The 27,907-nt window shown below is 29.3% G+C and overlaps 1 protein-coding gene across 1 annotated transcript in view; it reads right to left on the reverse strand.

Moving 5' to 3' along the window:
• The window catches only part of LOC126736015 (cyclic AMP response element-binding protein A), a 76,532-nt gene extending 50,641 nt beyond the window's left edge, over window positions 1-25,891 (reverse strand). The window contains exon 1 of the mRNA XM_050440197.1: window positions 25,428-25,891. Within this exon, the coding sequence (XP_050296154.1) occupies window positions 25,428-25,523 (96 nt within the window). The 5' untranslated portion in view covers window positions 25,524-25,891. The remainder of the gene's footprint in view (window positions 1-25,427) is intronic.
• Between the last annotated feature and the right edge of the window lie 2,016 nt (window positions 25,892-27,907).

Below are 27,907 nucleotides of genomic sequence, written 5' to 3' on the forward strand. Positions count from 1 at the left end.
AACGTCAAGGAAAAATGTCTGTTAAAAGATGAGAAAATCATTTTTATTTATTATTAACAGTCTGGAAGAAATTAAAGGTTACTCTAAATGTATGAAAGAGGAGTTCTTTATAATATATAATAACAAGATTATCTAATGATTTGCTTCTTTCATCTCTGCTATTATTTTAAATATCATAGCAGAATATTTATCATTCTTGAAATAATTAGTTGTAGTAAAGATTGCTTGGAATAGCTGTAGTATACCGCATTTCAATTGAATTATAGCTCGGAGTATTATCAGAAATGGTAATCTTGAAGAACTATTTAAACTACACACATACATTTACCGTGTCTTTATCTGAGAATATATAATTTTAAGTGTCAGAATTTCTATTTTAATATTATTGGATGATCAATTTCAGGTAGCTAAGGTAAACAAATTTTGCAGGTAATTCAACCATTCAAACTTTCTATATTTTAATACAAATGTCTGGAACTTAGAGTAAGCCTTTATCTGTCGTAGAGAAAAAAATATTTTTTCTCTATAATTGGATAAATTACCGTAGAAAAACAGAGAAATCTAGAGAGTAATATTTAAATGAAACAGTGATATAGAAAATAAAGGAAAATTAAATTTTTATTCTTAAGAGTAGCAATAGAAATATCCTCTTGCATAGTCAAGAATCCTTTGAGAAATCGTTTGAGGAAGTTAACAAGTTTCTGGGACCTACTTCTTTATAATATGAAAAAGAAACACCAAACGGAATCAATATAAATTGACTATTCAAAAACCTTAGATTGTGTTGATCACAAGATTTTTCTTAATAAATTATACAACTGGCTTTAACCCAGATTTTGTCTCGTGATGGAAGATCTCTTACTCTCATAATTGGAGTATCGTGTGGGGTTCATCAATCAAGTCATAATAGTTGACCAATAAACAGGTTGATGATGTAATATTTTTACAAACAATTAAATGCTTTCTGATCAAGAGATTCTGCAGGAGGATTTAAATCATTTAAGTGATTGGTGGCATGAAAGCACGTTCTTAAAATCTCAAGAGCTGTTTTATATGTTCTTCTCGTAAACCTAGAATAATTGAAAGAAATTACGGTATTGGTGATTAACAGCTGTCAATCCTCTATAATTGATTTAGAACATAATTTGAGACAAAACACTATAATTTACTGAACTGCGATTAGGATCATTTTATGATGCTATACAATATACATGTGCCGACTTTATTTTCAATACCATAAAGTTCGAAGAAGCCTCAAATAGCAATTTAAATGCCCCCTAAACGCAACGACGTAAAAATCAATGAAAGAACATTATGGCCGACGCATTATACACAACTCTTCTTTTACACCATACACCATACCTCATCCGTGACTTAAAGAGAAGGGTCTGAAATAACGTTAAGGTCATTTACACTAAATTACTGTTAAGACTGTGGCCTATTATAAAGGTGATATGTCCATTTTATCAGACAATATTTGATGGACGCGATGACCGTATTTAATTAGCATAACTAATAGTTTTAAGAAATTTATTGTCAGTTTAGAGAGTGTTTTTAATATGATTGACTTTCTAGGTTTCTCTATAATTATACACATGCCATTTGATAAAGAAGTGTCATTGATATCAAACACGTGCATATGATCTTGAACCACTTTTGAACATGTTTTTGATTTATTCCTGTTTGTGTCTCGATTGGTCTATAAGTGTTGTATTTTCGGTATTAATCAGAATCTGTTATGTCTACAATTTTTCAATTTCGTATGTAACTACTTGAGTGTATTAAGAAAACAGAAGATAAAGGTTACAATTTCCAAATTAAAGATAAGAAATATTTTCATTGTAAACTGCCTGGAAAAAATTAACAATTATTCTAACTATCTGAAAAAAATCAGAACAGGTTCTTTACAAAATTATCACGTCTAGCAGTGAAAAATATAATTTTCTGCTGTTTTTATTTCTGCATTTTTGTAATTTCATCTAATAACTTTTAGACTTTTGGAATAAACAAATGGAAAAAGGTAGTTTTTTTAAAAAGTACAAAATCAATACGAGTTTATTATTTCTTTAAGACAGTTGAAGCCATTTCTTCTGCATATCAAGAAATCTTAAAATTCTCATGGAACTACTTGATAGTACTAGGAATAGAATTTCTAGAAGCTGGAAGAGAGAAAGATACAAATTTTCTTTAGTACTCTATACTCTCTCTTTCTTCGTACTTGTTTTAAACCAACCTTCCTCAATTACAAGAAAATACAAATGCAAGGTTGAAATTTCCAGTTAAAAAGTAGGAAAATATTTTTCATTGTCAATAGCATGGATGAAATTAAAAATAACTGTTGATAATCTATTCATCTATATATTTTGCCAAAAGACTGCTTACAACAGCTATAGTAAACCACACCTCAGTTGAATTAGCTTGAAATATCATCATATAGCCTTGAACAACTATTTAGATTAAATGCCTTCATCCTTACCATACTTTAGTCAGAAATTACATAATTTCACAATTTTTTATTTAATATTATTGGATGATACTGATGAAAGTTGTGTCGCAGGATAACAGCGCAGAACTGCAACTGCAGCTAAAAAACCTATAAACTTTCAGGAAGAGCAAATGCTGCAAATCTTGATTTTTCTTTGCAGAAGCCTTTTGAATCCTTAAAATGATCATATCAAAATATGAAGCGAGACAATTTCTTTTGAAAGATAATTTTGGATCCGAACTTGATCCAAAAAGACTGATGCTGGAAGACCAAGGATGAAAATTGACTTTAATAATAAAAGGAGGACCAACCATCAATGAAAAAGAAAAGAGAAACCGACCTTTTTGGAAATTTTAAAGCCGGTCTTTGTCGTAATCTTGGAGGCAAGGTCACCCAAGGTCTACTGTAAAAAGCTAACCCGATAGATCACTACTGAAAATTACAGCCATAGACCTTGTGAGATCTAAAAGCAATACGAACAGATAATATAATGTGAACATCTACAAAGCCTATAATCATTTTAAAATTTTTCTTGCCTTCAGCAAGTAAAAATAGGTCATAAGTTAAACAAAATCTAAGATGAAACATTGTTCTGAAGATTGTTCATAGCCGAGCGAATGGAGACCAGGTTGGTATGCCGCGGCAAAGAGAAAGGTCTATTTCTCAGCTCGAAAACCCGCAAAAATGCATTTCTATCGAATCGAGGTCGTACCATGGCAGACAGTGGTTGAACTTTAAGACGGCTCGTGTACTGTTACCTATTACAAAAGAAATTATCCCATAGAAATGTGTTTAATTAACTACCTTGAGCGAATCAAGCTAGATTCTTGGAAATGTTATCACGTTTATGGTTTGTGTGTATAAATGCGTGCTAAAAACAGTCTAATTTTTTATGACATCCGGTTACTGGCAACGTATAGTCTAACAAAAAGTTCATAAGTTGAATATGTTTTTATTTAGGGACTAAATACAAACTTTCCGATTCTGCTGCAATTTTTTTATTGGTTGCGCTGCATTTGTTACCGCATTGAATTATTTACAGGCGATCGATTCGTTACCATTAGATTACCAAAGTGAAACCGGCTTACCGATATCCCTGTTCATGCGGGCGTTTATTTAGAAATCGGGGGATTACAAAAGATTTTCTTTATATTAATGACTCTTGTTCCCAAGTTCTCACACTTAGTTTATTATCTAAATTGTTCGGAAGTTTTGCGGAATACTGCTCTATCGAATAAGCGTCTATTCTGTTTATATATTCTTAATACTTTCTCTCATATTTTATAAATGATTGATTTCATCTTACAAATTATAGCAACGTCACTCCCATCATGCCTCTAAGACCTCTTGAATTACAAAATATGATAAGCTAACCTGGAAAACAAGGCGATCACTATAAAGAAAAGTTGCATCTCAGACTTCTCGTGAACATGCCAATAAAATGAAAATTTTGGCTGCATTCAAAGATAGTTCATTAAATGCATTTTATTCAATTTTATGTATCACACAGATAAGATAGTGGTACAAAATAAAGCTCAATTCTGAGAAATTAATCTCTAAAGAAACTAATCGAGAATTCTTAACAGCAGATTTATAAAAAATCATTTAGAAGAGCTGTGTATTAAAAGGGGGAAATTATAAGACAAGTAAAAAGAAGAACAGAAGACAATAATGGAAATCAGCAAATACTTCGAGAATAACATCAGAACATCTGATGATTCCATTTTTAAATTGATTCACACTAGTCATTAAAGTATAAGATGTAGATGTACTTCAAGTAGTAAACAAGGTAAATAAACTTGAAAGCACAACTGTATCTATATTTAGTGAATTGTATCTACACATGCCAATCAACTAAAAAATTTTGGTGTCTAGAATGTAGTTCCCATATAGATCTTGAATTATTAATCACCCGCATATACTTACCTGCATGAAATAGTGATCTTGTGATATGTGCTACTGCTCAATGTGTTGAACTCTGGAGAAGATCAAGAATTCTTACAAGCAAAAAAAAGAACTAGGGAGAGCTGGATAAAAAGAGAAATTACGAGAAGGGCGATAAAAATAGAAAAGAAGAAGAAGAAGAGAAAAATTATTAAGAGTTCAAGAATAAAACACCACATAGTAAGAAATTCGAAGGCAAAACAAAAACCAAAAATTGATAACCATTGAATAATTTTCATGATAACAAAAAACTTGACAAATTTGCAAAATATAAATAGTTGATCTTAGAGATCTAATTTGATACTGAAGGTATTTGATAATTACATCTGGTATTACAAAAATATTTCTTAATTACATTCTTTTTCATACAGTTATCGTCTAAAAAATGGAAGTGCCATATATACCTACATATTTTGTGTTTTTTCGTAATCACGCAAGCTTTTTTTTAAGGTTGTTTATTTTGGTCTTATGTAGTATTCATTCATTAATTTGTCTACTATACCGAGTATAAACACGGAAATGATTAAGTCACGCAACCACGCGATACGTCTTACGATATTCTATTCTTCATAAATATGAGTAGTTTGAAAATTACACCAAATGTGCCACTCTGTTGTTTATAAACAGAAACCACGTCACATAAATGCAAAAAGTAATAACTATAAATTATATGAACCAATAGACATTAAACGCTATCTTCGTGCAGTTATAATTTTATTTGCAAAAGAGAGAAGAGAGAGGAATCCGGATGTATCTACGACGATACGAATGAATGGTTCCGCGATAAAAGAGATATACATATACTCTTATACTCTGTATAGAAATTGGAGCAAAGCGATACTAATGTAAATAGGCCTGGTTCAGTTATTTTTTATTAAATAGTTTATTTTTCGAAAGGAGAATACTATTTTCACTAAAAATTAAAAACTAATTTGAATTTTTGCTACGCAGTAATAGGTGTCAGAGACTAGATTTTTTCGTAATAAATCTCTGACATCTATTTTCTACCAGTTAGGGACCCTTTAGAATTAATTTTTGGAAAATTGAAATCTACAGAGCCCTATTTGAAGAAAGACCATGAGTCAGTAGTTCAAGGGAGCTTTATCGCCATCATCAAAGATCAGAGTCTTAAAGGCTTGCCTTTCATATGTGGATTTAGCTCTACAGTTATTAATCCATCTGATAAACAGCTCATGCAACAGTTCTATGGAAAGTAGTAGGAATGGAAAATGCTTTTTTTCTCTAAAAATACTTTACCTAATTTCTGCACGTAGTTAAAATCAAATGCTTTGCAATTTTTGGTATGCACTTCTTGATACTAAATTTAAGCATCAAATCCTTGATCTCAGAGAAGACATTTTTAATTGAGCCAGTTGTTCAAATCTGCTAAGTAAATGGATGAACTTAAACAATAGGCGTGTCATTAAATTTTGTTTTTTTTTGGTAAAAGTAACTCATTTGCTCTACATTTAAATATATTACGTGGTTCTGGATTTAGACTATAAATATTATGGAGCTTCACTATGTGGTACGTAGTGACTGAACCGGTAGTTTAGGACAAGTATGTCTATTTGATCTGAATTAAAATCATGAAGTAAAATCTTTAGATAAAAGTTCGTTATATATATTTTCAATTGTTGTACATACTGGTATCTTATGTTATCGCCTACTACAATTTATAAATTGAGATAAACGTATTTTAATTTCTTTTTCTTAATTTCTTCATGTAGTTTTGATTTAGATCTGATTTAGGGTCGATCATCTTATGTTATGTAGAATCTTATCAACTTTGAGTGATGCGATAATCTAATTGTATTGGCTTATTTAAAAAAGAAACAACTTTAAATATCTTGTTTGTTTGCTATAATAATAGCTCCATTTATTTAGATTCATGAGTATTTATACAACTGAATCAGGGGAGCGTCAATAGTTTGTATTTCACTTTTTGACTCTTACTACTCTCTTTACAAATGTTCCAGTGCTATTTTGTAGCGATCTAGAAATTTTTTATTAATATGTGCTAACTTGATACTGAATGATGATATTGTGGACATACAAAGAGTACATTTTGGGTTGATGTTGGCTTTTCATATTTTAATTATCATTTAGCAATGGTGTTGCATAGGTGTTGATATCTTTTTCTAAATCACTTACTTGCAATTCTTTGCTCGTTTGTCTTTCGTTTTAAGCATTTGTCTTTGATTACTTTTAGTCGTTTTACTTCAGCTTTAAGGGGACTGTTGTTTAATGTCAATTGCTTGGTTTTGGTCTATATGTTCAGTTTTAAGAATCTTGAAAAATCTGATTTGTTCTTCGCTATTTACTTTTTTACTACTTTTTATTTTTAGGTGTACTATGTTAGGTATGATAATAGAATTTAAATTAATTTAAAATAATTAAAAATTCAAAACAACAAAAGTCTAGATGCATACTTAGCATCATCATCAATCAGGTAGATATTCTTCAACTCCTTGTTATGACTCTTATTTCTTTTCTTCTATTTCTTCTTGCTCTTTTTCTACTTCCTCTTCTTTCCTCCCTTATATTTACTAATTTATATTTTATATGTATAAAACACTTGTGAGTTGTAAGATAGTAGAGAACTTAGTTCTTTATATTTTTTCCTTTTCTATGACATTCTAAAAATTGCCTCGCAATGTTTCTAGGCACTATCAAATGGATATTCTTTAACTCCTTATTAGGATTCTTCATTCTTTCTGCTACTTTCTTCTATATCTGATGATGATGATGCTAATTATGTGTCAAAAAGTTTCCAAAGCAATATTTCTAATATTTTATTTTTTTAAGGAAAAAAACATAAAACTGGTCCTTTACTATCTAGAACCTCCTAGTGTTTACTTCTAAGACTATTAAATATTTCTTTTCAACTATTTATTCTAATAGTATGCCTTTTATGGGACTGAACAAGGAAATTGTCTAATGCCATCGACTTCATCTTTCCGCCGTAGCATTGCGTGTCTAGGTTTGAAATTACCTACTTTATGACACGCATATTTCATATATTTATTTATAAACAAACGGAACTCGGACAGTTGTATGATAGTTCTGTATGTCAATGTAATAAGCAGGTATATAGGTATGTTTCAATGAGAAATAATTATTGTTTTATAAAAGCTGCATAATAAACAAAATTAAAACACTCGAGTAAGTAAAACAGAAATCCAGTAATGTTGGCATTAGTTCTTTTCTAAAACGATTTACTTTCACTGCAAGTAAAAAGCGATGGTAATCGATTTATTGCAGTCACAATTCAGACAAAAAATCGTATTCGATTTAATCAAAACCGGGAGTCATGATTTAAATTTGAAAGTTTAAAGCATCAATTGATCGGCGGTTTTTTTTTCATCATTATGATGTAACCACTTTATTATCATTGTTGTATAAGTAATTCCCGCATTACTACATCATTTAGTTAATAAGTCTTTAAAAAATAATTCATTTTCTTAATGAAAAAAACTCTTTTCCGATTAAGTTCATTATCAACTTAAATTACATAAACTTGTCTACAAGTATAGATAAGAGGAAGTGTATAATTGATAACGTTTTTTTTTATAAACTGATACAAATATTACAACGACTGGTGTATCAGTTTTGAAAAATAATCCTCAGGTGTGAAAATACTTGATAACGATTCTTAATTTTTAAATTATGAGTCAGTTTTGTAGCAATTAAGAGGATTAAGCCATGTTCAGATTATATGCAAAAGGTAATTTTTAATCTGGATTATGTTGTGGCTCTGCCATTAACTTTATAGACACGGAAATCACTAAATTAAGAATGACTAATAATAATTTGTTTATCTTTTAGGAAAAGTTGATATGTAATTGCAGTAATGGATTTAAGAAATAATTGAAAATTAAGGATAATATTAGTTATTTTTGTAACTACAAGTCTCACTATATTATACAGACATATGACTATCTTTTGAGCTTTGACCGCTGGTAGATCTTATTTTGCAAACAATCAACATACAACATAATAAGAAAATATAAACTGGGAAATACTACATTTCAATAGATACTTATTATAATTATATGGGTAGTTCCACTTGAAAAAAAAACATTAATTATTAATAGACTAATCGTTTATTAGTCATTTATTTTTTATATGTTTTTATTTAAAAAGAATCCTTGCATATCCCTCAAATATTTCATGATTTTGAGTGTAATTTTAGTTATATTTAATAAAGAAAATTCAGTTGTTCTGATTTAAAAAATAATTTTAAATTTAAATATTTAAAATACTGTAAAAAACCTCAATAGTAATAATATATTTTTAAACAGTTTATTACAAATTTAATTACTTAATTAAAAGTAAAATAATGTATGTACATACATATGTTTATAAAATAAATAAATTTTATTTTCTTTTACTAATGAATTGACTATGCATCAAAATGTTTTTATTTTTTACCGCGGTAATCGCATGCCGGACGAAAAAAAGTCAAAAAATCAAATTTGCCCTAACATCAATGAGGATTATAAAAATAGTTTTTATTTTACGAAAAAGGGAGTGGCGTATGTACATAATATGTTTTAAAAATAAGTAGTATACGTTCCTGTATTAAGATCACTGGTTAAACTTAAGGCTAAAAATCGCCTACATCAAAAAATGGCTGTTGATTCTCAGAGGGTTTGTGCTAAATGTCATAAACAGATCTAGGAAGTTATTAAAGTGATGATGAAGAAACGATTTTTTTCTTAAGATTTTCTTACCCATTAGCTTAAAAGTTACGGGGTCTAGAACATAGATTTATTTAAACTCTTTTTCTTAAAATCACCTAAGGATTAACACCCTTAAGGATCAGCATCTTATTTAACACCCTGTATAAAGGTTATCTTAAAGTTTATCTAAGAAAATTTTACAGAATATTCCTGAGATGATTATAAGTGTGTATGTCTACAATATTCCTAACATATTTCTTTAAGAATTTAAATCCAACAGTGCCTCTTGCCTTTAGAACCGAATAGCCTTGGCTAGAAGGAAATATACTCTTAAAGTTCACTTTATAGTATTAGAGTAGCACATTATTTCTGGCAATATTAATTATAATGGTAGTATACTTGCTAATTCTAACTAGCATATACACTAGATTCTTTAAAGCAAATGTAAAATAGACTCCTGGCCTATAGTAAAAATTTACAAAATACCAGCTCTTATCTGACCTGCCCATGTACTTAGCTTCTACGAGCATCCAGCTATATACGATCTGCAGCTTGGAAGAGGGGATGTAACCCCAACCTTTATTTTGTTACCACTGACAGCAGACGCCAACCTTTACCAGAAGATCAAAAAAAGCTAACTGGTCTGCTATTTCTAGTAATCTCGTCAAATTTGTGAAGATGGAGACATATGCAAACAAAATATTTGGATGTTATACACAACAGAACGCAAAGTTTTAAGAATCAGCTTATGAAGACAGCGGCAAAACTAAAAATCTGAGTTACTATCCTGCAAAAACTATGGGTTTCACAGCTCCCACACTCAGATCGACAGAATACTGTGCACCGGCGTGGATCAACAGCCCACACACCAAACGTGTTGAAGCTTAAGCTCAAACTATGCGTACTATAAGGCCGAGCCCTATTATTGGCTAACCACATATAACTAACTCCTCCACAAATTCGCCAAGAACATGCTCTGGTCAGGGAATATGAAAAAATTAACGCAAATCCTGTGCTCCGCTTCCACGTTGGAATAACCGGCAGAACCATACTCTCACCCTCTCTAAAAATTGCAGATACTCTAATCGAAGAAAACTGTAACATTATTGAGTGGTATAAAGAAGAGTGAGAGAAGAAGGCCACAACTGCCAATCGGAAAATGCCTTGCGTTACAAGCAAGACATAGGGCTTTGATCAACCAAGACGAATCTGGACTTATAGACAAATTGCGGCAAATGCTCCAACTCATTTTTCAGGTGGGAAAAAATAGCTTCCCCAAATTGTGACTACACCGCTGAAAAACAGTCTATTAAACATCTGATAGAGGACTGTCCAATTCTTACAGCGGCAACATATCTAATTTCCTGATTGCGGTAAGAGATTCAATAGAATACTTTCGCAACCTTAGTGTTTGCTTACAAAATTTTGTTATATACTTATATATAAATAAACAAATCCTGGAATATTTTGATGGACGTAGTAGCCATCTATTTTCAACAATTTTTTTTCAAATTACTCACCCTCAAAAAGTGATTTTTTGGACACTAAATGCATTTACTACTTTTACTTTTTATGCATTTACTTTGAACTATTAAATTTCAAAAATGCAAATATATACAGGGTGCAATATGTAAAATAAACAAATCATCCCCGGTTTAGGCATAATCGACCAACGCATTTCCCAGTACATTCAATACCTATTTAGGTATCTCAAAACGTCAACTCATCATGATTTCAAAATAATAGTTACTTAATGGTTATAACAGTGTTAAGAAATATACGTTTAGTCATGCCAGTATATCCGGCAAGGCTTCCTGTTTCCGTCAAAGTAAACGCCTATGTATAAGAATTTATTTATTTCTTAACTGTTGTTTAGCAGCTTCCACTCGCTTTATATGGAGTAGAATAAACAATTACACTTGATGATCGTTATAGATGTATTTCTATCAGATTTGGGTATATGCGCTTGCTACTAAGGTGGGCGAGGTATCATATTATCTAGGTCATAATAGACCAGGAGTTTTCAGAAAATCTTTTTTAAGGAATAAAAGAAGTTTTATTATGACGATCTTGGCAAATTATGATATTGAAGTCCATTGGCAGCTATATATATTTTTTGGGTACACATGGGTGATTATGTTTTGAAGTACATGAGGGCAAATGTTAGTTCCTTGTCAGTTACCACAATTTAGTCAAAATTGTTGAAATTAATCTCCTAAAATACACTAATTAATGTCAAATCCATTCTATATGGCAAAAAAATGATAAAATTAACCCTTAAATATGAAATGTGTATTTTTTTTAAGTTTCTTCTGATCTTTCTAGTTTTCTGATGCTTTCTTAATTATTTTATTATTTAATTTAATTCGTAATTATTATGCAATTCCCTGTAGATATATTCTTATCAACAATCTTTTTTCTGTCCTACGCGTGGCGAAAAAAATACAAAAATATTATCAATTTCATATACAAAGTCTGCTTCAAATCGTCAATTAAGCAAAACCAATAGAAATGATAACATTAAATTCGTTCCCCTTTTTTAGTTAGTTTAACTTAAATAGTATATGCACAGCCACTTTAGTGATAAGGATAAGCACGATTTCAATATTATGTATTTTGTTTAAATGCATTTTTCAACGCTTGCGTGATGAGTCCAACTAGGAAGCATTATTACGTTTGCTGATGGTATCAGCATCTAACTTATTTATCCTTGAAAATATTACATTAAATGGAATCTTATCTATGAGAGCCATTATATCAATATATCGATTTTCCTCTTTTATCATATTATTAAAGGCTTGCAAAATAGTAGATTCATACACTTACTAAAACTGAATGAATAGCTTGTAGGTTGTTCAAACCATAGGTCCTGAATATCGCTTAATAGTAATAATACCTTCTTATGCATAAAATATATATTTGTATAAGGACAGAAAATAGAAAAAAAAAACTCTTTATACCAAGAGATATGATTAGAGCACCTATTAAGCATTTTTAATCTTATTTTCAAATATTAATATTCATTAAAAGCATTAGCCAAATATTGATAGCTGTTAGAAATTTCTTCAATTTTATTCAAATTTTTGCAGATTAAATGACGTGATTTTTCAAAGGAAATGCCTATAATTTCCAATAGAACACGAATATTCGTAATTCTTTACCTAATCATTTGCATTTTATGTAGTCCCTAACTGGCTATTTTGTCCGAAAGTTTCCATTCCTGTAAGTCTCGAAGCATCCCATAAGAAACATAAGAAATATCAGGAAAACAGCTTCCAACCGCTCTCTTGCACCTGTCTCACATCAAGGAGAAGCTATTTTATTACTCCTTCTACTCTGACACTAAATATATGATGAGAAATTTGAATTGAATAAACATCATAAAAACTTGAATACAAATACCATCATTTGAAATAAAGCTTGGCTTGTCCGTTGTTTAAATCCCTAATCTAAAAGCAGTTTATTCTCTCCACATTTTAAACTTAACAGCTTAATTACATACTCTGAAGTCTTTAACATCTGATTTCTCTGTTATTTGGATTTATGACTTTTTATTACAATTATTTCTCATATCGCATAACTAGAAATTCTTCTAGAAAGTTGAAGTCGTTTTGCATTTATCTTTTACCTTTTTTGTTTTTATACTTCTTCTTTCTCCAATCTGGTTAAACTGTAATTCATAAAGTGTTCTCATTTGATTTTCTCTAGCTCACTATGGCTATTTTCTTGATAAAATTAATTTCTATTCTTCTCACTATTAGTTCCTTGACAGAACAAATTCAATAAAATGTTCCGATACCGACATGAATCTTTCTTTTATATCTCAAAAAGTTTATAAGAGTTCTCCCTGAACATTTAATGAATGTTCAAAGAAAATGTCATAGCAGTAGTGCTTTATGTTCCTGTTCTATTTGCATCGCTGCCATATACCTAAAAGATCGAAAAATACTTTACATGCTTAAGTAAGAATAAATTTCTTAATAAAAAGGGCTTGAATACGATTTATTTATTTTGTGTCCAAAAATATATTTATACACATCAAATCCAAACAATGTAACGAACATAGACAACCGAAGTAAAAATATAATAAACGTCCGCTTGTTAACCGGATAACCGACACAGATTTTAAAAGCCATAAAATCTGGATACGCCCATCAAAATGAATCATATATCTGGATCTATAAATAACGATAAAGAGCCTACCACATCCATAAAGACTCGGTTTATCTTTGTTTACAACCATTTTACAACTGCTGAACGAATTAACCTATATGTCAGTTACCATGTCTGTTCGGCCCGTATTTGTATTATTACATTAACATTCGTCGGCTTCTCTTATCAGGCACTTTAAATTATTATTGTTACATAATATTTTAAAGATCAACGCATTTTTAAGTATTTTTTTTATAAATAACTGAAGGACTGATAAAAATGATGGAAACAATGTAGATTTTATATTTGTTTTTCAGGAAAAAATTTAATAATGTTATTGAAAAAAATACAATAATTTTTTTTGTTAATGCAATTAAGTTAGTTTTAAAAACTTCTTAAGAATCAAAACCCCTGTATTCAAATACTAACCTACCCAAATTTCTATCAATTTATCATTTTATTGATCACCCTCGACATTTATATATTATTATTGTCCAATCATGATGTAGAAATAATAAATTGTGAAAGCTAATCAGATCTAATCTGAATATAATCAATCAATTTATTGCGGATATTTTTATGACTTTCTCGAAGACAATGCTGGGACTATCGATGGGAATTATAAATTTTTTGCATTCTTTCCTTTTTTAATTGACCTTTAGCATAGCACTTACCTATTGCCTTAAGAAAATTGTGAAATTAGGAAATCAATTTAAGCACGTTTGTCAGAGGCCATTGATTTATCTTGAATTTAAAATTATGAATCATTCTTTTTCGTATGAGCTGTAGAACACAGTATTTGAAATACCATGTACGAAAATTCGAAAAGTGCAAAGATTAAATGTTCAACAGTAGCACTAAAGGTCATACTCTACATATGCCGATAGAGGCAGCTCAGGCAGCTACCAAAAGATAAGATCCATTATATTTCGAATAATTTTCTTAAAGACGAGATAACAAGAGAAATGTCAGTTGCAGAAACACTTCTTCACAAAAACAACTTCTTCGGAAAGACAGATATATTCTGTCAAATTACTTAAAAGCAAGTTAATCATCTATTATATGCAATCTGCGAGGATCGAATTTACTTTGGTTAAAAAAAAACAGTTCTCAGTGAAAATAAAATATGATTTACTATCAGTTGATTCATCACTTGATGAAGCACAGCTCATTTAGCTAATAGTTGTATTACGACTTCTATTATTTCTACAAAATAGTCCTTAGCAAATTATATGTGGAAAATATCATGAAATGCAAGCAGCAACCCTGGAAAAAAGTAATTTTTGGTATTTCTTGTTGTCTTCATTCCTAAAATTGTTTTAGTAAATATACTGAAAATTACTGTTCTGACGCTGTTCAGTTTTTTGCTACTACTGAAAGATGTTTTCTAAAATAAAAAAAAATAAAAAATTGAGTTCGCACATATTGTTCTATAGCGTTAGTTTTTCACCCTATTTCATCATATTAAATTAAAAAAAAACTGCTTTGAAAAATGTAAAACAATATAAAAGATAATGTTGAATGATCGAAATCTGTGTCATGGAATTACCGGTGTGTTGTTACCCACGTGTTGCACAAGGATCTTGTATATTATTATTAAAGCTCAAGATAGAGCTTATAAAATATCATTCATCATAATAGTTCTGTTTACAATAGCGATAAATAGGTTGTTTAACTTTCTAATTTCTATGTACACATTGTTCATTAGGATCCATGCTTGTGGCTTTTATCATTAGGTTTCTAATTATTTTGAAAACTCTTGTAAAAAGATAATAGTTTAGACTAAAAATAATAGTTATACTAATTTTTTGTTTGATCATGTCAATCAAATTGTCGAATTTTCATTAAAAAAATTATATAAATCTGTAATTTTTTTGGTCAAAATCATTTGTAACCTTGAAATGCCATTAATATTCTTTATAAGCCCTCAATCATATTTATATAAAACGCCCGCAAGAAACAAATAAAAATATGTAAATGTTATGGATATTTGTATTCCTTTCTGTGGTATGTGCAGGATGCTTAGGTCTCATAACATTAAATCAAAAATTCATTTTGTGTACAAACTTGGTATTATAGAATTAATTAAGTCTACTTTAACAATTTAAAATATTCCAATGGTTACTAACTGCCTACAGGGGAAAAGGAAAAAAATGCTACCCGCCAAAAGTCTAAACTTTTTTGTATTGTAATAGGATTTATATAGAAACTACCTGCAGTAATTAAATGATTCATATTCCAAAAAACCAGAATATAATAACCTTTTTGAAAACATAACCTAGAAATGGGTGCAGAAAAACCGATAAACGTCGTTGATTAAAATAAATAAAACGCCATAAAGTTTCTCAGATGTGGTTGCTGTGCTAAAACATTTGGCAATTTTATATTCTCATAAGGTTGGGCTTGGTCCAGGCAAAAAATCGTATTCGAGAAATAAGTTTATTTTGCAAAGAAGAAATTTTAAAGGCTAGAAGAAGCTCTTCTAAAATACAAAACATATAATTTAAAAAGGCTCTTTGCAAATAAGGCTTAAACTGTTACATTGGTTATGTACTTAGAGACAATAAAAAATATTCCTAAGTAATACTATGTATTAAAATATAAAAAGGTAAGATCATTGGTAAGATAAATGTAACAGGACCAATTTCATTTTGAGGTGAAGGACCTGACCTTCTTGGTGGTCCTCAAATAATTAATATTCCGTTCGGTTTAGTGGAAATTGTCAAAAATTTATTAAAATTCCAAAGGATAGCTTATAGTCCTTTAATAGTCTGATGTACAGGTAGGCTTTCCAGTTTCACTATGCTTCCTTATAGAATTTACCTTTTGTAACCAAATTGCTTGAAAATTTTACAATTATATAGCCTTGAGATTGATGCTTTTCTTATTTGAATCATCTCTGCTTAGAATTCAAGTGGGATTGAAGATCTCAATGTGTGCAACTCTAAAGTTTGAGATTTAAACTTTAAATCATTTGATTTATGCTGTATTCCTATACTGTAGATGTTGGTTTAGGTAGATATTTCAATCTATCATCATAATTTCTTATGGAAATCTCCTTATGTGAGCATTTTTTCTTCAGATCAGCTCGCAAATTATTAATAGCTTAGTTACTATTACAGACAATAAATATTCTTCAATGTTGAATCTCTAACTCTATTTCTAAAAATATTTATGGAAAAGATCGTTGATCATGAGTAATCCAAAGACCCACACAAAGGTACTAAGCTTTTTACGTTCATCTTGGAGAGACCTAGGAACAGAATCTTCCATATCTTCGATGCAGAATCAGAGATACTGCAAACATCCTTGAGGAAGAATGTTATAAGGCAAGACAATCCTGTTTTGCAGAGTTGAATAGAGGAATATTAGGAAGGGAAAAGATTGAACGGAAAGGCTATATAGAAGAAAAAATATTTTAATATTACTAGAAACCTCTACCAAACAATACCATCTATCAATCAGCAGAGAAAATAGTATTTGCTATTCTCATATCGCTAGCTCATTTCTTGGGCTGCTCACTGAATATTTATATATACTTTATTACCTGGACACTTACTAGATCAAACGTAACATGCAAACTTCTGAAGAAATATTGAAGAGGTAACCACTATTTTATACTGAAATTAATTTTAGGCAATATGAAACTATTTTATGCTTCCTAAAGTGAAACTGGTCTTAACGGAGCTGGCTATTTCTTTTACGGAAATTAATAAGAAATATTACTGGAACCAATAACAACATTTCATTCTCAACATGAGCAAATAATAACCTTCAACTGTTTATTACCTCGTTTCAATACCACAAGTCTAGAAGCTTATTAAAAACTACAAATCTCCTATTCTTAATTAAATGGATTGTTTCCCAGATTCTCTATTCTTGCCATTAAAAGATCTCAGGGTGTGAATTAAAAATTGTATAGTCGGAGTTGGTATCCCTGTTACAATCTCATGGTGCACATCCGGCCATATAAATAATTAAAACCATTAATTTGCTGTTGATGATACATTCCTAGAATATGATGTTTTATTTTTAGACAGCGAAGAATAGTTATAATTGGTCGCATATATACCTGTTTGATCACGAAAACAGGTTTGTTTAATGGGGCGCTTTTTTACCTGTATTGATCAAACTTATAGATATGCGGTGTCATATGTTCTATCTATTTCCCGGGACACCCTTAACCTATATACCTATAACCCTCGCTTATAATTAATGATGTATAATTTATCTTTAATATTTTACGATAAAATTTATGTTTTCTGTGTTGGCTTTAATTCTTAGAAATAAGTATATGCTTAATGCCTCATTGATGCTTTGGTAAATATAGAATGTGTAAAAATTAGATGAATGTGAAACATCCAAATAGGATTATTTAGAAACCTAACAAAGATACCGTGATAGCTGTCAGAGTTATTTAAAAGCTTTCATAATTTCAGTACTTTACTAAAAGGTGATTGACATCCAATATGTCTGCTCTAGAAGATCAATTTTAAATAATTTTAATCAATGTAGCTACAATACGCCTTATGAGCTATTACCTTAAGAAAAATTTCTCTGTTGATGCAGACTCGGCTATTTCAAATTATATGACCAAAAACCAAAGGGAAAACCCAAGGCATGCGTTTTGCTGTACTATATCTATGTCATTTTTAAGACCTGGTATAATACATATTATATATCACAAAACCAAAAGATGCTCTAAACCTTCTTAACTAAACAGTAATGGTAGTCCCAGTTAAGATATGTAGCTAAATTAACTTCCAGCAACTTAAGATGATAAGATGGTCAATTGTTCATCCAATATTTTATGGCAGAACTTGTATTTTTCTTGCCTGACTTGATGAATTAGTCTTTAGATCCAATCCATCTAATTCCATTACTTTGAAACCAATCTTCGGTCTGCAACAAGTTGTTTTACAGGGTAAACACATCTTATTCTTTATCATTGAATAAACTGGAGATTAAAATAAACAATAAAATGTTGACATTCTTTCTTCGTGTAGCCGAAATGCTTAAGGAACTTAAGTAAAAGATTTTCTTCTCATATCTTAAAAAAAGGTCAAAAAGGTCCAAAATCCTCCAACATCAAATTCAAGATCCATTGATCAAGGTTTATGTATGTCCTTGCCTACAAATTAACAAACTTGGTGAGATCCCTCTCTAGCTGTGGTGAAAAAACCTAGGTAGGTTTTTCCCTCGTGGAAGATTTGTAACCATAAAAATACTCTCTACTATGGAAAACTACATCAATCGCCTTATGTAAATCTAAAGCAATTGCATCTACTTGATAAGTGTTCTCAGGTAAATTAGGAATGTTTCCATTGCTACAAGCACGTGTTTTCAATCACCTAAATCCGGTTCCAAATATGCAAATAAAACAGTTATAATGTCTTCTACTCATATATCCTTGCCATTAATAACCTAATTATAAAAACTAGTTGAACTTTAAAAATATATAACCCATAACCTTTTTAGTTATGCAGACGTTTGCAAGAAATTCGTGAAAAGTTCAGTGTTAGCGGCACGCGGTAATGCCAATGAGGTTCTTCCTCCTTCGGTGTTCAAAAAAATGCCCATCGGACGATCAAAAATTATTCCGTTGTCCCGTTTTAATAAGTTGCTTTACGGCCCCGAAAATCTCAACTTTTACATATTAAATCCCGCTTACATAACCGGTTTCTTTCTTTCTGGTTTCAATGTAACGACCGGTTGATTTTCCAATGCTAATATACACTCACTTTATTACGTTGACGCAACTATTTCTCGGGAGCGTTTAATTCATAGGATCATATACGGGGAGTTACCATTAAATATTAACATTTTGTCGCATGTCAATAATGTAAATTATTATAGATGAGCGGTTTGGGTTATTCCTAAAAGGAAATTAAAAACTCAAAACTTTTCTTATCAAAGGTTATTTATTGCAAAATCCTTATCTAAACCGTTACTTTTTAAAAATCCTTTGATATTAAATTTTCCAAATTACAGCAGCATGCATGTGCGGAAAATAAAATTTTGCTTTACGGGTTTTCGGAACTTGTTCTATTTTTATTCAGCGGTTTTCTGATAATAAAATTATAATTAATACGAGGGGTCAATATAAATAAAGGTTTCGCTTTCGAAAGTTATTTTACAATATAGTTTTGTTATAAAAAATATATACAAGTCCATTTTTTGAGTTTCGCCACATTTCACGTTTCCATTATGCTTTTAGTCACCTTGATATGTAAATTTTCCGACGTATTTAAGTTAACTACAGGTGTGAGAATCCTGCTTGATAGTTTAAAAAATTAAATTGCTGTTTTTTAGCAGTAATTCAATATATTGTAATAAAAATTGAGATTTATTTGCGTTTATTTGCAATTCATAAACCAAACTATGGAACAACAAGTCACCTAGCATAAGTAAAAGTTACTCAGTGTAGTGAATAAAAAACATTTATACAAACTGTTAAAGTAACACATGCTGCTTTTTTTTATTTTTAAAATTTAAGACACCCAGAGTTTTTCTAAACCTAAGTCACCTTAAATTTATTATTTTCTTTGAAGATATTTTTATTTTTTTTATTGTTATTTATTTAAATTGTATTAAAAAAAACTAAAAAAGGAAGTTATATAGTTTTCGATTAAATAAGAATGAGTCAATATTGATATAAAAAAGTGAAAATTTTGATTTATTTTATATTTTTGAGAATTTTTGTTTTCAGACGCTTATTTTTTTACCTCTCGGTAGTCAAAAATAGATATGGCTTTAATTCCCTCGAACCTTGTGTTAAAAATTAAAAAATACTAACTGGGAAATGAATAAGTATAAAAAAATTAATGCTTAACTACTTGGAAAAATTAAAAGATTTCTCACGCACGGTTTCACTACTGTTCAAGTATGTGTCCAGTTTTAACCAAAAATTAGAAATGTTCCTAACTTTTTGTTGCGACTGCACTGTAAAATTTTACAATTAAGATAACATTTTTAGGACTTAAAGATCGGCACATATAAATCTTCTTTCTTTAGGTAGTTTCTTTTGTTATTTAATTAAGGTATAAGGGTCACTTTTATAATCTTTTAATCCAATTAGACTCATTTTTTTCTTTTAGACATTTAATATAATTCGAGTAATATTTTAAAATTTTTAAGATCCAATGGTCAATCTAATCAGGCTTTCTCTAAGTCTATGCTTTTGACTTAGAGAAAGCCTTTAGTTGCCTGGAATATATAAAAAACATGACCATTGGATCTTAAAAATTTTTAAATATTACTCAAGGGAAACATATAAAAAAAGTCTAATGAATGATAAAATAAGTATTATTATATGTAAAATATGTACAATAAAATAAGTCATGAACGAAAAAAAAATAAATGAAATGCATTAAAAACATTATAATAAATTTTCAAGTAAACACGGTATTATTCTAAAATGAATCATAAAGTAGATAAGCTTAAAAACACTGTTACGAATTTTATAGATTTTTCACAAAAATTTTTATGCCTATAAATATTAAAAGATTATAGATTTTTCTACGTAATTAATTCAGGTAAGATCATTATTTTAAAAATCTCTTTAATATCTAAGGGATTAATTTAAACTGATACATACGAATTATCCAAAACCGAACGATAAAACCTTGAATGATAAAAATTATGATAAGATGCAATTAAAACCAAAACCTTCAGGAATAGATTAGACAAAAACTACTAAGCATTATTATAGGGCATACAATAAATATATTTTAAGCAAATTTAAAGGCTCATCATCACGCATTAATTGAGGTCTTTGACCTAAAACATGCATTTATTAAGACCTTTAAATCGTTATTTCTATAGGACCCTCATATGGGTGTTTTTTAAATTCATTTCGGTATCTATCCCGTTATTTTACCTAATTGTGTTTAAACGGATATTCCAAGATGGGCGTGAAATAAAACTTGAAAAAACTGTGTTTTATATTGCTGGGAATTTTAGAAAGAGTTTATGAGTAATCGTTGCATAATTTAAAGTAAACAAATTAATATAAATGTAGCCCGGAGATTATTTTTGAGATACAGGGTATTCACAGTTTCTATAAAAAAAGGGCTTAACGGCTTTATAATTTCCATACATTTATTATTATGCATATTTCCAATTAACCAACCACTTGTAAATAAATTATTGCTGAAGTTGAATATTATTGTCGTCATAATTAATTCAATGATTTTTAGTTTTATTTTCTCACAACATACTAGGAATGATATAAGAACAAAACTTTAGTATAACAATTTAGTAATATAAGAGGTCTACAATGCTTTTTTTGCACACCCTGAAAACAATATCAAATATTCAATATTTTAATGACTAAAAAAATATATGAGATGATAAAAAAAGGTGGTTTACGAATGTAAATTTAATGTAAATAAGATAAATAAAAAAACTGTGACTGTTAAACATATCGTTTAAAAATATGCAATGGTAACTTAAGAAAATTGCATTTGTCGAATTTATTTTGGATAATTATCAACTTTATGAAAGTGTTATATTTTTCTTGTTACACCTCGAATCTTTTATCGGCATCTTTTTTTAAGTTTTCTAAAAAAAAATCCATTTATATTATTATTTTTTTTAAGTTGTGAGTATTTTCAAAATGCCTTATATGAAAAGAAACAGCGATTACTATTAAAAAAAAGTTTATTTAGTCACGATTTTTTACTTATCTATGTATAGAAAAACATTATAAAAATGCCCTTGCCACAACCCTCCATCTTACCTTTCTGCATAAGAGAGCAATTTTACACGATACAAGCCTATCTGATATAGTTTATAAGTTTTGAAAAAAGGGTAATTAATAAAAGTTCCCTGCGTTTATATTTATTATCTGATGATATTCAGTATGAAATTGTTTCTTTTTGTATTCTTTAATGAACTTGTTTAATACGATGTAAAACAATTAATTCGTTTAAACGTTCGTTTATTACCTATGGAATAAGATAAATACGTTTATAGGCTTATCGATAGCGAGCAAAATGTACCCTTTTAAAATGTCGATTGCAGACCTTTAGAAGACCTATTTTTAATATAAATCAATTTTCAATTCCAATATGTTAAACTATAAAGATTTTAATTAGAGCTTTTAAAAATGTAGATACTGAAAATTTTAAAAACTGCAGTTTTATAGATTTTTCATAATATATCCTAGAATTTTATAGCTAAAGTCATAATTGATCTTAGGGAATTTTGAAATTTTCAAATTTATTAATTGGTATTCATTGAATTTTTGTTTAATAAACTAAGAGACCCTCATTGGAGAATATTCTTGGAATGTTTCTGTAGAACATTCTTATATATTTACTTAAAAATGCGTATAAAGATAAAGAATTATAAATTATTATTATTCTTAGACATTCTCATAATTTAAAGCTATAGACAGCTTCTCAATTAAAATGATAAATACGTATTTTAGCATTTTTCGATAAATATACAGGAAGTTTGTTATAGATGGATTTCTTAAAACTTAGTTGAATTTTAATATTTTAAATATTTTCCTAAATTTTATAAAATATATGAGTGATAAATCAATGCAGAAATTACTAAAAAATAAATCGAGTTCTATGTTAAGTAATAAGCCATTAATATTTTGTTTAAAATTCTTTTAAATAAAAGACTATATTTATAGAAAATGGGTGGCAAATGTCAAAAAACAATTTAAACAAATACTCCTAAGCTTGACCTATGATGCATACACATAATTCTGTCTTTTTTATTTAATTTTTGCTACAAATTTTCAAAAATTTCCTTAATATCTTGGGAATAAAACGATTAAAACATTGATATAAACACTATAAATATTGTATCAAACATGAGAATAACAACCTTGCGTAACCTTAATAGTTCCACTCCTCTAATAAGTATGGACTTCTACACTACTAAAAAAAAATTTTAAATAAAAAAATAATAAATAAACAATATTTTCATTTAAACATCTTTTGGCCAACCTTTTCTAAGAACAATACTAAAACAATTCAAATGTTATTAAGGAATATTCCGATCAGAATTATAAATTAATCAATTCTATCTCAATATGACAATTTAGATTAAGGTTTAATATTTCGAAAGTTATTAAAATTAAATATCTATGGTCTTTAAAATTAATTTACCAACATTATTATAGTTTAATGCTAGAAAAAAGCCAAATTCTTGAAAATTAAAAAATAATTTAAAAAAATAAGAAATATTTTTTTTATCTCATCAATATATTTATAACTTAAAAATAAAGAGAAGGATTTCGGATTTGTATGAAGTTTTCTTAATTTAAACGAGAAACACGTATTTTAACATTTTTCGGAATATATTTTAACTAAATAATGAACTATTATTATTATTATGTCTATTTTTTATTGCCTAAAATTCTCTTAAACAAAAAAGTATATTTATGAAAAATGAGTTGCAAATGTCAAAATATAAGAAAAAATCATCATGCATATAATAATAAATTTATAATCAATTGTGTCTTTTTATATTTTACTCTTTGTTGCAAATTTTCAAAAATATCTTTAGTATCCTCAGAATGTCGACAAAATTAATGATACGTCGGTTTAAACACTATATGTTGATTTCTGTATTTATTTTTCACCAACCTTAGCCAACTTAAAATATATTTATTGGTTTACAAACGCGCATTTTGAAAAAACAATTTAACCTTCAAAAAATCGTATCAAATGAGTGTTATCTATTAAGCTTTTAGTTTAATTATAAATAATTTTAATAATAAAAATTAATACAAAGAATTTGATAAGAAACCAGTTTTACAAAAGAACTTGTAAAGGTTTTAAAATTATCTATTCATTACGCTTTAATTTATGAGCTTTTACAACGTGATCTTTACTTTTGAAGTTCTTGATTAGTATTAAAAATTTGGAAAATGATTTATTTCTGTTCTCTTTTTTAAAATATAAATTTAAAATTAAAAAATCTATATTTTTTTTGGAATATTTTAGTATAAATTATAATCATAAAGCAAGTTTAATGACTATTAAGGAATATTTTGAAATAAATATTTTTTGACCAACTTTTTTCTAAGAATAATTCTAAAACAATTCAAATGTTCAAGAAATATTCCGATCAGAATCGTGCTTCTAATTCCACGGATTTTCTTATCAACATATAAAAATTTAGATAAGGATTTAAAATTTCGGAGATTATTTGTTTTTCTAATAGATTCGCCAACATTGCCATAATTTAAAACTAAAGAAAGCCAGACTCTTGAAAATTAAAAAACAATTTAAACAAATTAAAAAATATTTATAATATAATAACATAACATATCACCAATATAACTTAAAAATTAAGATTTTTTAATTGATGCAAAATAGTTATTCATGTAACAAGTGTGTTAAATGATCCTTTTTTATGAATGGGAAATTTGTCGCATGAGCCGTAGGCAAATGTTGACAATTCCCATGAATTGTTTCTACTACCGAAGAAATTATAAAAAAAAAACAAAAATACCAAATTACTATACGCACTAGTGAGTAAAAAAAGACTAAAATTAAAATGATTTTTATGGCGCTGATAGTCTTAATAAATTATAAATTAAATAATTGTGTCTTTATTACATTATAAATTACTTTTTGCTTCAAATTTTCAAAAGTATTTAGCAACAAATTGATTAAAACGTCAATAAAACACACAAACGTCACAAACGCGCATTCTGAGAAAACAATTTAACCTCCAAAAAATCGTGTCAAATTAGTGTTATCTTTTAAGCTCTTAGTTTAATTATAAATACTTTTTATTAATAAAAACTGAATCAGAATTAAAAAATAATAATCTCAAAAGACCAACCAGTTTTACAACAGAACTTCTGACGGCTTTAGAAGTTTTCTATTAGCATTCAAAATTTAAAAAATTAGTTTCTATTCACCCTTTCTATTTTAAAATTAGAATTTTTTTTGGAATATTAAAAATTATTCATTGTAAAAAATTACTCATATATTAAGATAAATACATGAAATGAAGCATGCTTTTTTTGCTTAATTTTTTTCGTGGCGTGCCATCTAATAAAAAAAGAACATCCTTATACTGGAGTTCATTGTAACTTTTAATAACTGAAAATGTGCTTAAAATGCATACATTTTAATGAAATAAGTGAAAAAAATTTTTCTCAAAAAAAAACTGCATATTAAACTTACCGGATCTAAATCAGACTCATTCCACAACTTATTCAAATCATCAGCAGTTTCAATATCGTAGAACGACTTATCCACTTCAAAGCAGGTTTCCATCATTTTGACAAGGTCCAATTCAAACAGAAAAAATTAACAAAAAAAAAGCTTCGCGTACTTAACACACAAAAAAAAACAGCTACAAAATCAGCGTTTCCATATGGCAAAAAACTCTCCCAAAAAAAAAATCACAAATCTGCCATTCGCATAGGCGGTCTTCCAAGAAAATCTCCAAAAAACTACGCACGCCGCAAGAAAAAAAAATAAAGAGGCGCGCGGGCTTCAGTAAGTTTAAGTTTACCGGTTAACCTGTTGATTACGCCGAAACAGGTGAATGTTCGTGCGGGGGGTTTCCTTCTGAGGGTCCGAAGAAATTCGAGTCGTCGAGCACGCCGGTTCGCTCACAACGAGTGATCGTGAAACACGCTCGGTGAAACGAAATACCGTAACTCGAAGTGAATGTAACTTGGAAAAAGTCACATTTGACGCAGAACCGATGCGCGTACACCACCCCGAAGCTTTGGAACTTTACTTTCCCAGTCTTGAAGGGGTGGTGCATCGCTTTTTATTACGTCACTATTGTGATGATAAGGGATAACCCACATGTTGCCTACATGAGACGGGCGTCGTTCTATTTGTATTGCTTAATCATTTTTTCGTGTTACTGTATGTGTTATCCAGTTACACTGGGGATTTGCATTTGTATGGTTTACGCTATACAAGGGCGTTGGCATGTAAAAATATACCTCATTTAAAATTTGTATGATATTTTGGTGATGTCAGCTCAATTGCAACCATCGTTATTCGAAAAAAGAAAGAAGCGTTTACAGAAATTAAGAAATAACGCATTAAGCGATTTTAAAAGAAATAAACTACCGGCTAAATGGAATTACTATAAGCAACTTGCCAACAGGAGACATTTAAACCAGTTCTCCTCTTCGATTCCTTGGCATAATGTCGGTTTTAAGGCAGGTATGGAGGCTTATATTCCAGACCGCTTGAAAAGCTCTTCGGACAGAAATGCTGCAAATGCAGGCAAACCCAAGCCCTGCAAATAGTGTCTCATATCGGCAGCTCTATGACAACTTCATAAAAAACGAAATAATTTCCAGTTAGAAATCTGGTTTTTGCAAGAATCATATTACTACTTCCTAATAGCTAATATAGCAGATTAAATTATAGCTTCTATTGGCAAGCTAGACTACTATGGATTCGGTCAGACCGCAGACACGTTCTTTTAAGTATACATTAAAGAAAGAAAACATAGCTCTGACAGTAATGGATAACATAGAATTCTCAGATACTTGTGAAATTTCTTCAGATATAGCTCAAAGTTCAGTCCTTGGGTCAATTTTCATCTTGGTATATGTTTCTGATGTGTTCAACGTTGCATAAACTTGTAATATATAAAGTTTTACGGACGATACACAATTACTTCATTTTATTCAAAATAAATCAGCTGCAAGAAGCTGGAATGGAAATTAACAATAGCATATGTTCTATTAAGATCCCTTTATATGATCAAAAGCATAATAAATTTTAACCTCAGAAAAAAGCTCTATGAATTTGTAGTATTGCCTATTTCTAACTATTGTGATATAGTTTACTATTCTTGGCTCGATAAGCTTATGGCTTATATACGGAGTGCTACAGTTCTTCAGACAGCGCAAATCGTGGTTGGATAAAAGTTACACCAAGGCAGGTCAACAACAAAAATGCATACCGTGTCAACTTTATTGCTTTGAGAAATGCGTTCAAACAGACGATCGATAGATATCGATCTTTGTAGATACAAAGAAACATATGATGAGAGAGTGAAGAACAAACTTTTCAATTGCCTAGATGAATCAAGATCGTTCTGGTCTGTAGCAAAAGCAGTTGTTCAAGGTTTCTGTAGGTCAAAAATTCCACCATTGACTAGGAAAGATAGGGTTGGCTTACAATGACCGAAATGGAAAAAGCCTACTTGCTGGGTCAGATGTTCAAAAACTCTACCCTAGAAGGGACAATACCACCGACTTTGCCAAGCAAGGCTTCTTTGATGCCAGAGATGGTCTTCACGAACTTGAATGGAAAATATGGGAAAGAATTGATCATTTTTTGACATTTTTACAAAATTTTAAAATATGTGTCTGCCTTATCTTCATCACAAAATATCTTTTAGATTATTTTCTTTTTCTTTAGTATAGGGATTAACAATTTTTTTATCGTTTCTGGTAATGACGTTTTTTGTATATTGAAAATATTTTTTTTTGGGTTAGTATTTATATTGCGTGTTTTATCGACTGTAGACATTTTAAATTATTACATACATTTCACATTTGGAACTTTTTCAAATGATTACATGGTTTTAAAAGGAAAGCTATTTCTGATTTAATCAATTAGCGTTATTAAAGTTATATTTTTTTAATGAAATGTTGATCACAACGTTAACAATATAATCCGCA

Source organism: Anthonomus grandis, chromosome 5, assembly GCF_022605725.1.
Source record: "Anthonomus grandis grandis chromosome 5, icAntGran1.3, whole genome shotgun sequence".
Taxonomy (NCBI): Eukaryota; Metazoa; Arthropoda; class Insecta; order Coleoptera; family Curculionidae; genus Anthonomus; species Anthonomus grandis.